The following is a 12,848-nucleotide window of genomic DNA, read 5'->3' as shown; positions in this document are numbered from 1 at the left end:
CAGAAGTTTATACACAGTTGTAAGGTGTCTGAATAAATAGTTACACAATAGGCCTAGCAAATAAGACGGCTGGAAATCATACATTGCGCCGATATATTTGCTTTTAATAGTCAACGAACTCCACTAACCACTCGGTGAGTTGCAGTTTTTAAAACGAACGTTAAGGGTTGTTTTAGGACATGTTTGAGTAGCCTACAGTAGGCCTGTTGGCAGCCACCCTGAGCAGTCAAAGGCGATTCAAAACGAGTCAGAAAAGTCAAGACAGGACCAGTCGTCAAAATTTCGGTGTCCACCACTCTAGTTCATCCAAAACAAACCAGAAAAGGGCCTCAAAGTGCTAAAAACCGGAATTTTCCTTTAAAATGAAAGTAAGTAATATGAAAGACGTGAATTAGAAGCACGAAGCCCATTTTCCTTGACAGCGGTCTGGTATACTTAGCAGCGGTCTGTTATTGAGAATTAGCAGACCACCGAACGTTAGGAAGGCCCATTCAAGTGAATGGAGCATTTTGCACCACTCTGAAGAGCCGTGTAATAAATAGAATAGAAAGCAATTTAAGATCAAGTAATGTATGCAAACAACAAACAAACAAAACATACAGACAAAATATGCACAGAAATACTATTCATTCAACGTGTCTAACATACCTTCTCCTATCTCAGGTCACACTTGTCATCGTGTGGGTATCCCTGGCTTCCCTGGACATAAAGGCTTAACTGGTCCTCCTGGACCTGATGGCCTCTCAGGATCACAAGGTTAAGATGCCACCTAGCTCGACGTGCCTCACAAAAGAAGCTACACAGCTACATGTTAATTTTCTACATGTAATACTGAATTGACTAGCTGCATGTAGGACCCTACTCAGAAATGAGACCATGCACTGTATACATCATCATGAGGTGTGAGTATACTGTGTGTGTGCGCACAATACTTATGCACACAAAGAACATTTTAGGTGCTTCCTTGAAAATCTAACCTATCAAGGGTTGTGACAAGCCCTTCCCAGCCTTAAAATCTAACCTATCAAGGGTTGTGACAAGCCCTTCCCAGCCTTAAAAGACTATAATTCGATTTTGCTTAGACAGAAATGTAGAGGCTTTAGCTTTTTAAACAACCTCATAATGGGCTTTGAGAATGTTTATTTTTTGTGCGCCACACCACAGGTGATAAGGGTGACCCTTGCAGGTGTCAAGATCGAAGACCCTGCGACGATGTTGGACCACCAGGACCTGTAGGACCTCCTGGACCGCCTGGTCCCCATGGTAATGTCTATCAGAGGAGCCCTTTCATTTTAGGATATAATCACACTCTCCTGATTAAAGTCAGATACAGTAAAGCATAGACAAAACTAAATTACCATGGGTTGCTTAGTAGGTAAGGGTGTCACGATTTCGATTTTATTTCGAAATCGATCGAAATTACATCTCAATCTCGAACTTCGAACTTAAAATAGAATCGACGATGCAGCCACACCCCCAATGTCACGTCCAGCATGTATGCCAAGACGCACAAACACACATGCATGTGCTGAACTGCAGCGTCAACACTCCTCTAATTTTAGGCTGCAGCCAGTTAAAATATAGGCCTACACATCAACCTACCGAAATCAAAGCCCCTCTTGCTACTTTGAAATCACCGGTGTGGAGTACAGTATTCGTTCATTCACGTCAATTAAAACTAACTTAGCCTACTCAACTTAGCAAGTGAAAAGATTTCTAATTACAGTCCAAAGTTACTTTAAGGCTTAAAATGCACATTTATAAGTACATATTCCATGAACACTAACCTTGGGTCTCTTCAGAGTGTGCTGAAACAATCAAATTCACATTCTGTGTTGTTTCATTTTACTATGTTCACGTCTCTGTTTTAGCCTAAAGTTAGTTCTGTTTACATAGACCTCTCCAGAATAAGTCCCGCCTCCGTAACTTCCGTATCCATCCAACTTCCGGGCATCGATTGCCTTTGGGAAATAACATGGCATTTCGAAATATCATACCCGGTAAAACATCTGTAGGTAGCGAAGTAGAAAAAGCTGGTGGGCAGATTGGCCTACACACTTCTGCCATCTAGTTTCCACTGGATTTTTTGATTGCCGTTTAAGTAGTATACTATAGACTATACTACTTAAACGGCACCGAAAATCAAAAAATCCAGTGGAAACTAGATGGCAGAAGTGTGTAGGCCAATCTGCCCAGCAGCTTTTTCTACTTTGTCACCTACAGAGTTTGACAGGTACGATCTTTCAAAACGCCATGTTATTTCCCATAGACATTTGACGACCGAAGGTTGGATGGATATGGAAGTTAGGAGGCGGGACTTATTCTGGAGAGGTCTATTACAACCTCTCGGTTGGAACGGTTTCAAAATAAAAGCCCCCCAAAAAAGAAAAGGAAAAGGCCAAAAAGAGTAAATAACATATAAGGAATGCATTAATAGTAATATTTAAAAAAGATCGAAAATTGAATCGTGACTTTAAAATCGAAAATTACATCGAGGATTTGGAGAATCGTGACACCCCTATTAGTAGGGATGTTTTGTGGAAAGCAGGTTATAATATTTTCCCATGTAGATGGTAGATGATACATGGTCTTATGAGGGATAAAGTCAGTTGGTTGTTTTCAGTTCGCCAGTTATGGAGGAAAAAAATCTGTAATGGCACTTTATCTTGACCAACATACATTGTAACAGCTTTTAATTGTAATAATTTTCATATACAGAACCATTTGTGTACTGGTGACCACTGTGTTTCCAGGTGTGCCAGGGTTACCTGGAGTCAAGGGAGACTATGGTTTTAGAGGCCCTCCAGGTCCCCCTGGCTTGCAGGTATAGTAAGAAAATCCGATGAAGCAGAACTACATTCCTTTCCAGTTCAGCTCTCTTCACTTCAGCTCAGTTTGTTTCAGTCTTGTGTTTGTTTCGGTCATTTTGTCTAATGTGCCGAGTTCCACAATGAAATAAGATATGTTGAAATGACCTTGAGTTTCTTGGCTGATTTCAGGGTCCACCTGGTCCACAAGGCAACCCAGGGTTCCCTGGGTCCAAAGGCGATGGGGGAGGTTATGGCTTTGCGGGGATAAAGGGGGACAGAGGCTTCCCTGGCTCTCCAGGTCCCCCCGGGAGGATTGGGTTGTTTGGTCCCCCAGGACGTCCAGGCCGCAAAGGCCCACCAGGCCCAAAGGGTGATTCTGCATTCGTAAGTGCCGGCAAACCATCAGACTATTTGAAACCATGCCACGTGTAGTTGCACCAGTTGCACAAGAACCGGTACTATAGAGCTGTTAGTATTCTTTTACAACCTCTATAACTTTTACACATTGAATGTGCCTGGTGGGGTGAACAGTTTACGCTTGTTTTTTACATGTGTCTCGGGTGATTGATCACAAGTGGACAGCTGACACACAAGGTGTATCCAAGGTGTACAGCCAGAGATGTTGCTGACCATTTGTGTTTACCAGTAGATTCTATAACTGCATCAGAAGAAATGTCTGTTTATACTACAATACATATGTGGACAAATGCTTCCCAGACCACCTGTCAGTGATTTGATTAGTTGAATCATCATACATCTTTGTGGATGTTTACATATGTGTTTATTAGGGCTGACCTTTTATGATTAGTCCTCTCAAGATGCGATCAAAACTAGATCTTTGTCTTTGTGTCCACTGCAGTCTTGTTTGAATCTGAGAGGAGATCGGGGCCCGAGCGGGTTCCCGGGGCCAGCAGGACCTCCGGGACTGACTGGACCTGCAGGCCCACTTGGGTACGGAGCACCTGGCTATACTGGGTCAAAGGGCAACATCGGTGTGCAGGGTTTGCGAGGACCTCCAGGGAGCCCAGGTGAGAAAGGGCAGCTAGATGCACACTCACACCTAAGAACAACACACACACATAAACAGCGTTTTTAGCACATGCGGCTGTGCCAAGCCAAGGTGTGCCAAACCAATTTGCATTTCTATTCTAACTTTGACTGTGCTGCACTGCGCTGTGCCATGCTCATTTTGACCCTCTCCTGGCTTGCAGGACCAAACTGCAAGGTGGCATTAGGACACTGGGAGAGCAAATGCTTCTGTACACACTCATGTACAAGCAGAGGACACAAATGTTCACTAACACATGCCTGACTATTTGAACAAACACACATTCCGCTTATTATGTATGAATATTTTCGCCATTGTAGCATGTATCAAGCAGGCGCATCAGGTTTGAAATGCAGTTAATTAATGCACTGTTTAACTTTACAGGATTAGACAACTCCTTTTTTCTCTCATATTTGTTTATGAGATGTTCACATGCAGATGCACAGAAAGTAGAGTATTTTATATGCATAGTTCTGGCCATTTATGGTTATATAGTAAGTGCCCTGTTACCATGCAGGTCAGAAGGGGGACTCTGCCAAATGGATTCCTGTGGTTGGAGACCCCGGACCACCAGGAAGAAGAGGATCTCCAGGACTCTCTGGGCCCCCAGGTCAGAATGCAAGGCATCATAGATTGCATAGAATAGGGAGTAGGGAGATTCCTTATTCCCGGATAAGGATAACAATTTCTTAAGGATGATAAATCAATTTGTGAAGAATTTAAGGTATTTTGCACAAGGTCATATTTTTATTCACAGTTTATAGTCATCCATGTCTATGTGATGTTTGTATTTTAATGACAGGTTACCAAGGCCCAGGAGGCCCTGCAGGAGGAGCTGGTCCTCCTGGGCAGAAGGGAGAGCCTGGTCTCCTTCAGTCTGCATACCCAGGACCACCTGGACCTAAGGGCAACAAGGGCCAGCCGGGGCTGGCTGGTCCCCACAGGACTGGACCCTCCGGCCGATCAGGAACTCCTGGGCCTCCTGGAGCACAAGGAGAGAAGGTCTGAGCACCACCTCACTGCCAACACATGAGGTGTACCAGTACAGGTCCACGCAGTGTCTTGGGGTCTAGCCAGATGCAGCAACAAATGGAGATGACTGTGCCATGCATGTCCTTGAACATCTCAACATACAACATTCTCAAAAGTTGAATCAGATGTTGCAGCAAACCACTCACATTTTTTAGTTCAACCTCTATGTTTCAGTACCAAATGCTTTGGTTGTTTATGAAGTTCATGTGGCTCAGAGCATTGATCAGAGACTAGGCAATTAAATATGAGGGAGTCAGTGAGGACTAAACACAATTGGTTCATGCTGTACATTGGCATAAAATTGGCATTGGTGTAAATTGGAGAGATGTTGAGTCCCATGATTGAGTTTTGAATGGTACCATCACGACTCAGAACGGGAATCAATTGCAGATCAGAAGGATTTATTCACAAACAGTCCAGCAGGCAAATCAGAGTCCAGGTACAGGCAGGTTTCGTAAACAGGCAGGCAGGCAGACAGACAGAGACAGACGGACAGGTACAGGCAAGTGATCCAAAACCAACAGGCAGAAGACTTCCGTCAAAAACAGGCAGGGTTCAAAACCGGGAAGAACCGTAAACTATAATTTTATCTTTACGCTAGTCTCACTCACGTGGCAGTCAGGTAGCAAACAGTACATACCGTGACGATCTGACAAAGTGAACTAAAAGGGCAGTGTTTAAATACTCCACAAATCAACACAAAATGAGACAGGTGAACAGAGAAATTGGAGGTAATTGAACATAGGCAGGAAGTTGCCCAAATAAGGACATGGGTGTGACTCCGGGCACATAACCCAACACATGGCTACAAAAATAAAGTCTAGAATTATCACACTCCAACAGGTAGGGGGAGACAAAAACAACCGTCCATACGAGAATCCTGACAGGTATTTTGTGTATTGTGACCAGGGATTAGAAAACAGCTACCATTTAGAGGAGAGGCCTTGGAACACTGGAACAGGAATGAAAAAATAATGTTTTTACTCAGAACGAACCCGAAATGAAAATCATTCTGTTTTCAGTCCCTGATTGTGACTGGTTGTACATGTATGCTCATATAGAATTGGATGAAATAGCATGGTAGTCCTCTCTATTATGACTCTATTATTGCATCCACAGGGAGATGCAGGATATGGGGGCCCAGGACCAGCTGGGCCTCCAGGCCCCACAGGGATAGCTGGGGACCCAGGGCCACATGGAGACAGTGGGCCACCAGGCAGGCCAGGAGATCTGGGAACCCCCGGCTATCCTGGAGGACCTGGACCAAAAGGTACATCTGTGCCCCCCCTGCAGCATGGCCACACACAAACCAATGCAACCACCAAGCTAACACACACAAACACACACACGCCATGATGCTAACTGCTCCGTGTGTGTGTGTGGCTTCTAGTGAGCTCACTCCTCCAACTGTGTGTGTGTGTGTGTGTGTGTGTGTGTGTGTGTGTACACTACCCCTGGATGGGTAAAATGCAGAGGACAAATTTCCTACAGAACAAATAAAATATAACTCGACTAACTTTTCTTAACTTAAGGCCCACACTCTCTCTCTCTCTCTCTTTCTCTCTGTCACACTCAGGGCCAGATGTACGTACATTTGCGAACGTAGCGTTATCAGCGTCATGGACAAACCGCAGATTGTGAAAGCTGTCAGACCCAAGTTTCCGTCGTATTTATCAATCGTTCAATCCTTAGTGTAAACTGCACCTTTCTCCGCCCATAAGCGCAATTTACGAGCGTCCACAACTGAATGCCAGCGCCTACATACAAGCGCCGTTGAATGAAGTTAACTGATGAAAACATTAAAAAGAATCAAACGTTTAGCGATCATGAAATAATACCATATATGATAAGATGTCAACAAACAGGGAGATAATAAGAACAGTAGTTCTACTCAAACTACTTATGCTATGGAAGATTGGTCAAATCTAGCAAGTAGGAAAGTTTAAGTGAATGACGTGAAAGTGAAAGTAAGACATTGCTTTTGATAGTAAAAAGACTTACAAAACTGGTGCTCTAAATAGCGATTCTGTTGTCTTTGAAAGGTTCTCTTATTGACGCATGAACTGCAATTTGGATTAATACCTGCTTTTGCAAGGCGGAAGTATTTAGGGCGAGAATAGGCGCGTCTTTCAGGAGCAGTCTTTGTACATACCGCGGAATACATAATTAGGCGCTCTTTACTCTTCCCCTCCCATCTTTTTACACTAAACTCCCACTTTCCCCTGGATCCTCCCATGAATGCATATGTATGACATGAACAACGCAATCTGCCACTTTCAGCTCCCACGTCAGGCAGTTTGCGCTTTTACATCATTGCGGCCTGTTTGTACATACCTGTAATGATTTTACCGCCTGCGTTCTTGAAACAAATACGCCTGAAGTGGGCGCAAAAGCGTTAGTACATCTGGCCCTCAATGTCACAATAGGGTCGATATTGTAACAAAAAAGAGAAGAAAAGTTGGACGGTTTAGAAACAAAGTAGCACATTTATTTCACAACACTCAGAAAACATCACAGCTCAAAGTAATCTCCTCTCACTAGACTGCAGAACAGAGGCCATTTTTATCCCAAACAGATACACCTTGCGCCAGGTTTTTCCCAGGTCCAATTATGGACGTCAGCATCTGAGGGAAGTTAGATTATTTATTTCCTATTATTTCCTTTTCTCGATCTCTCTCTCATTCTCTCTCACCCTCCCCCATTGTTCTGTCTCTAACCCAGGGGATAAAGGTGTTAGGGGTGCTCCTGGTGAGGAGGGCTTCTCTGGAGACTGCTCTAGATGTGCACAGCAGGGGCCACCTGGCCCACCCGGACCTCCTGGGCCCCACGGCCTCCCAGGTGACTGACTGTGTTCATTCACACATGATAATGTAGCCATCTATATAGTCTTTCAAGCAGAGCTTTTGTTATGTTCCACTGAGGTCCAGTGCCCTGTGTCTGTTCTTTTATTGCTCTGGTACTCAGTGCTACCAGAATGTTCTGTCTGACAATGGATGCACAGTCAAATAATGTGAGCACACACACAATGCTCTCTACCCAGGCCTACAGAGGACTGGTAGAGAGCATCCTCACCACAGGCATCACTGTCTGGTATGGTACCACCACACAGGCAGAGAGGAAGGCTCTGCAAAAAGTCATAAAGATGGCAGAGAGGATCATTGGGACAACACTTCCCTCCATGGACTCTATGTTTGTGCAGCGCTGTCAGAAAAGAGCAGAGAATCATCAGAGACTCACTAAAGTCTCTAAAGTCACTAAAGTTAAAATAACTCACTCAAACTGACATGTGCAATTATGTGACATCTGTGAAACAGGATTATGTGTCTTAATTAGTACTTGTATTTATTGTGTAAATGTTTTTTCTATTTATTTATTATTGTATTTATCTTCTTAATATAGTGTTTTTACCCCATAGTGTTGACTCTGAGAGCACCGCACAAGAATTCCAATGTGTCTGAACTAGGGCTGCAATGATATAGGATTCGAAACCGAAATCGCGACATTCGCAACGATACTGTGTCGCGGTGTGAAAAGGCAGAATCGCGACACACCTTTCTAGTGTTTCACTCAGTGCTTTGCATCTTACGCGGCCGCAAAGGCACAGTAAGCTGGCCCTCGGAAGAAAAAGTTTGGGGACCACTGCAGTAGACTATGATAGGCTAAGCTAGCCAACTATGCTACTTTGTTTACAATATTTCCAGGCTTCAACCAGACAGCTGAATTAAAGAGGTAGAGTTGTAATAAAAAAATAGCAGGCCTAGGCTATAGGCTAATCTGCATAAAGTGTGCTGTCATAAATATCAGTCATTCAGAAAAATATTTTTATATCAGGATATAAAATAATAGATATATTATATTGTAATCCTCTGGTGTTCTAAGGGAGGCTATTAAAATGTTATTTAATAAAATGTCTAGCCCCCAAAAAAAAAAAAAAAATCGAGATTCGTATCGAACCGTGGGTCAAAAATCGTGATACAAACCGAATCGTGAGGTTGGTGTATCGTTACAGCCCTAGTCTGAACTGCTGGTTTGTGCACAAATGGCAAATAAAGAACCTTGACCTTGACCCTTGACACAAACATATACATACACACACCTTTGTGTTCTCAGGGCCCACGGGTGAGAAGGGGTCTTGGGGAGCCGCAGGTCGTCCTGGGTTTGGTTTGCCAGGTGTCCCTGGACTCCCTGGCCAGCCAGGCATCACTCTACCAGGATCGCCCGGCTACGTCGGATCCAAAGGACGTCCAGGGAGAGAGGGGATTCCTGGTGCCAAAGGTGTTGATTTTGCAATGCTTAACATAGCTACTGTCTTTACAGTGAGAACAGAAACTTTGTATTTACATGCTTTTATTTGTGAAAGCTTCTAGCACTTACAGTACATCTACATCTAGTGCAATGCTTCCATTCAGTTCACTTGAGTGCTGTATTTTACATGGCATTATGGTATTTCTGCTGACCGTGTGTCCCCAAATGACAGGGCTGACTGGAGATCCGGGTCTACCAGGGATAGGATTTCCGGGGCAGGATGGCATTCCGGGCCCACCAGGACCACCAGGTCCTACAGGTCAGATTTGATCTTATATGATGCAAATGCTGTCTATGTCTTGGGAAGTAAATTAAAAATATGATCTTATAAGTGGGGTAAGGCCCAGTACAGTATCTCTAGTACATATTGAATATATATGAAGGTTGCTGCCACAAACTCGTCCAACATTCCTTTTTGACGTTCTCTTTCAGGTTCTCCAGGGGCACCTGGTTGTAAAGGTGCCAGGTTTGATGGCATGCAAGGGGAACCAGGTCCAGACGGTTCCCCAGGCCCCATAAGTTCAATACAGCCTCAGAAAGGAGACACTGGTCCACCAGGTGAGAACTTGATAAGCTAAATACAATTGGGCTGGTTTTCTATACATGAATCAAATGCTTTTTCTCAATGGAAATATCCACTGAAGATCCCATTTAGACCCATATTCGGGATCAGTCCATGCATAGGAAGCCCAATGTGGTCTCATTACTGTAAGTCTCTGAACTGTCACATGGTGTATGCTTGGCTGTGTCTTGGATGCTGTGGTGTGGCATAGGTCACCCTGGCTTACCAGGTGCCAAAGGTGACAAAGGACACCCTGGAGGACCTGGCAATGATGGACGAGATGGACACCCAGGGCCCCCAGGGCCTACTGGTCAGTAAGCGTGGCTCTAAAGCCTTAAAGTATGTAGCACTATGAAGCATGCTTCAGATGTGTGTAATGATATATGATAATTTGACTAATGGGGCAAATACACCTGTGGTTCCCACTACCAGCCTAGGCTACATGCTCTATCGTTTTGTGGTTGGGGATGGACCAGTTGGCATGTTAGCATGCGCTCTGTGTGCTTTGTAGGTAGTTAGTGCACGAGTTGTATAGCACCACTCCTTATTGCTGGTGTGATCCGTGTGTGTCATCATGTGATCAGGGCCTCCTGGTGATCCTGGCAGCGGTGGGATTGGACACCCTGGACCACCTGGGCCCAAAGGACAACCAGGGCTCATCGGCTTTCCTGGTGAGATCCTCTCTCTCTCTCTCTCCCTTTATCTCAGTCTCTCTTTTTTTCTGTCTCACTCTCACACACTATTTAATTCTGTCACTGACTCATTCATTTACTAATTCGCCGACTCACTCACTTACTCACTCACTTACTCACTCACTCACTCACTCACTCACTCACTCACTCACTCACTCACTCACTCACTCACTCACTTACTCTCTCTCACTCTTACGCACATACAGTATAACCATGTAGGCATGCACACACAGTGAACAGCAACACCAATATATTTGGTGCTTCTCAAAAAATGTGAATATAGTGGAAAAGTCAATTGCCCTTACCAGACTAGGAGATTAAATGCTCAGGAAACCATTGCCAGTGTTTTGACTTTATTAGCTGATTAGAGCTCTTTGATTTTGATAATGATATTTACATTTTTGAGATGCACCTGTAAGTGTACACCAATATACGTGCACATCAATATAATAAGCACCTCTGCTTTGTTTTTTGAGTGTGTTCTTTGCTGCTGTTGAGATAAAATCCCCATGTGGGCTCTTGATCTCAGGTATAACAGGCATGAAAGGGATCCCAGGCCTACCTGGCCCACCTGGACCCAGTGGCAGTCCAGGTTATGCTGGACGGAAGGGGGAACCGGGAGAGGCCAGAGGAACTTATGGCCCTCCTGGACCAAAGGGCCCAAAGGTGAGCGCTCTCTGAAGGACAGAGAGCATGTGGTGTGTTTGAATGTGTATGCATATGTCTACGTGCAGCTGCGTTATGCCTATGTGTAGAAAGACCTGAGGTGTGTTCAAATTCGCAAACGTTCTAATGTTTGTACACAGGTTTCTGTTTGTCTTGAGTTTTTGGCAAACATTTGCAAACACTCGCAAACAGTCTGAAGAGGTAGTTCTCCGCTTGAAGAAGGTAACAATGCAATTACAGTTACAATGGAATGTTACCACCAAATTTAACTGTTTAGAAAAACATGTTCACCAAACGTTTCAATTTTGCCGAATTTGAAAGCACCTCTGTTGAACTTAAAAGTGTCTGTTTGTTTGTCTAATGTAGCAGGACAAACAAAGGCTCGAGACATATGACTTTAATTCAGTTGACTTTCAGTCAATATCATATTTACTGGGTATCAGACACAGAGGTATAAGAGGATACCAAAAAATAGGTTTACGGTTTGTTGGCAAACAACTTAGTTTGACCAATTCCTTTTCATCATTGGAAAAGGTATCAGCTATTTATGGCTCAGCTTCCCACTCTCCATTGAAATGTCTAGAATATAATACCACTTGAAGAAAAGCCTTTGTGTCCATGTGTAGGGGGAGCCTGGATCTGGCTGCGCTGGTTTAGGCGTGAAAGGTTCGAAAGGAGACAAGGGGTCTCCTGGATCATATGGACTACCCGGATTCAAAGGATATTCTGGAGAGCCTGGGTACCAAGGTAAGAAATGACTTTCAGTGTCAAACAAGTCAAATAAAAGACCATTTTATTGTCATCTCAGCTATGCATACTTGTGTACAGGTGGACAGAAGAGTGTTCCTTGAGTTCTAACAGTGAAAAATGTGGCACACAGAATGTATATTTATAATACAGCTTAGTAAAGACTTCATACAGTAGTTCACAGGCTGTAGTTCATAGTCCACCTTTCACAACACACATAACACACAAAGATACAATATGAAGTAGAGAGATTAATCATGAAAGCAACATGTATAGCACATAAGAGTAATCTATAGGTTGCCCCTGGCTCCCAATCAAAGTTTAGGATGTCCACAAAATGACCACAAATCCCCTGCTTCTGAGCACCAGGATTGGTTTGGTTCCTGTCATTGTTGGTCCACTAACCCTCTCTGACTGTGTCTGGAGTGTCTTCTTCCTCTTGTCCCCTGGGGGCTCCAGAATAGTGCCAGTCTTGAAATACATTCAGTAACCAGGTAACATCTCATGGGTAATGCTGTAACAATATGAGGCCATTTTCCCACTGCTCTGTTCCTCACTGCACTGTGATTCCAGCCACCGACATGCGTGTCCTTTGTCTTTTCATTAGACAACATTGTGTGACTTGCCACTTACCCTACTGGCACACATGTAAACTAAATAATACAGCATTTCAATATAGGGAAATGGTACGAAACCCCTGAGTCTGCCGTGACAGACAGAAAATGGAACAGTGTTTCACAGTTATGCAGTTTTGGAATTGGGAAAGTGTCTGTAGAGGTGACTTGAGCGTTGACTTGTGACATTGTTTCCAAAAGCAAAATAATTTAGTTTGACAAATATACCATGACGGTTCTAGCAGTTATGTACCTGGGCTAAGATAAGATAACAAAATAAGAGTTGAGCCATAACTTCTTTAAAGATGACATAGAAAGGAAAACCGTTTTACCTTAGCTGTGTTGAATAAGGAGGGGTTGGTGCTTGGCCAC

At 43.8% G+C, this 12,848-nt stretch overlaps 1 protein-coding gene across 1 annotated transcript in view; it reads left to right on the top strand.

Annotated features, from left to right (window-relative positions):
- LOC125293465 (collagen alpha-5(IV) chain-like) overlaps positions 1-12,848 on the top strand; it is a 35,586-nt gene that overhangs the window by 15,080 nt on the left and 7,658 nt on the right. Inside the window, exons 22-37 of the mRNA XM_048241389.1 lie at positions 664-756; positions 1,165-1,263; positions 2,754-2,824; positions 3,000-3,194; positions 3,670-3,838; positions 4,376-4,468; positions 4,661-4,860; positions 6,010-6,160; positions 7,612-7,728; positions 9,001-9,165; positions 9,368-9,454; positions 9,628-9,753; positions 9,969-10,067; positions 10,342-10,428; positions 10,979-11,115; positions 11,742-11,862. Of these exons, the coding sequence (XP_048097346.1) occupies positions 664-756; positions 1,165-1,263; positions 2,754-2,824; positions 3,000-3,194; positions 3,670-3,838; positions 4,376-4,468; positions 4,661-4,860; positions 6,010-6,160; positions 7,612-7,728; positions 9,001-9,165; positions 9,368-9,454; positions 9,628-9,753; positions 9,969-10,067; positions 10,342-10,428; positions 10,979-11,115; positions 11,742-11,862 (2,010 nt within the window). The remainder of the gene's footprint in view (positions 1-663; positions 757-1,164; positions 1,264-2,753; positions 2,825-2,999; positions 3,195-3,669; positions 3,839-4,375; positions 4,469-4,660; positions 4,861-6,009; positions 6,161-7,611; positions 7,729-9,000; positions 9,166-9,367; positions 9,455-9,627; positions 9,754-9,968; positions 10,068-10,341; positions 10,429-10,978; positions 11,116-11,741; positions 11,863-12,848) is intronic.

This window comes from Alosa alosa, chromosome 1 (assembly GCF_017589495.1).
Source record: "Alosa alosa isolate M-15738 ecotype Scorff River chromosome 1, AALO_Geno_1.1, whole genome shotgun sequence".
In the NCBI taxonomy this organism is placed as follows: domain Eukaryota; kingdom Metazoa; phylum Chordata; class Actinopteri; order Clupeiformes; family Clupeidae; genus Alosa; species Alosa alosa.
Note: the sequence above shows the minus strand (reverse complement) of the source record. Positions and strands in the feature narration are given on the sequence as shown.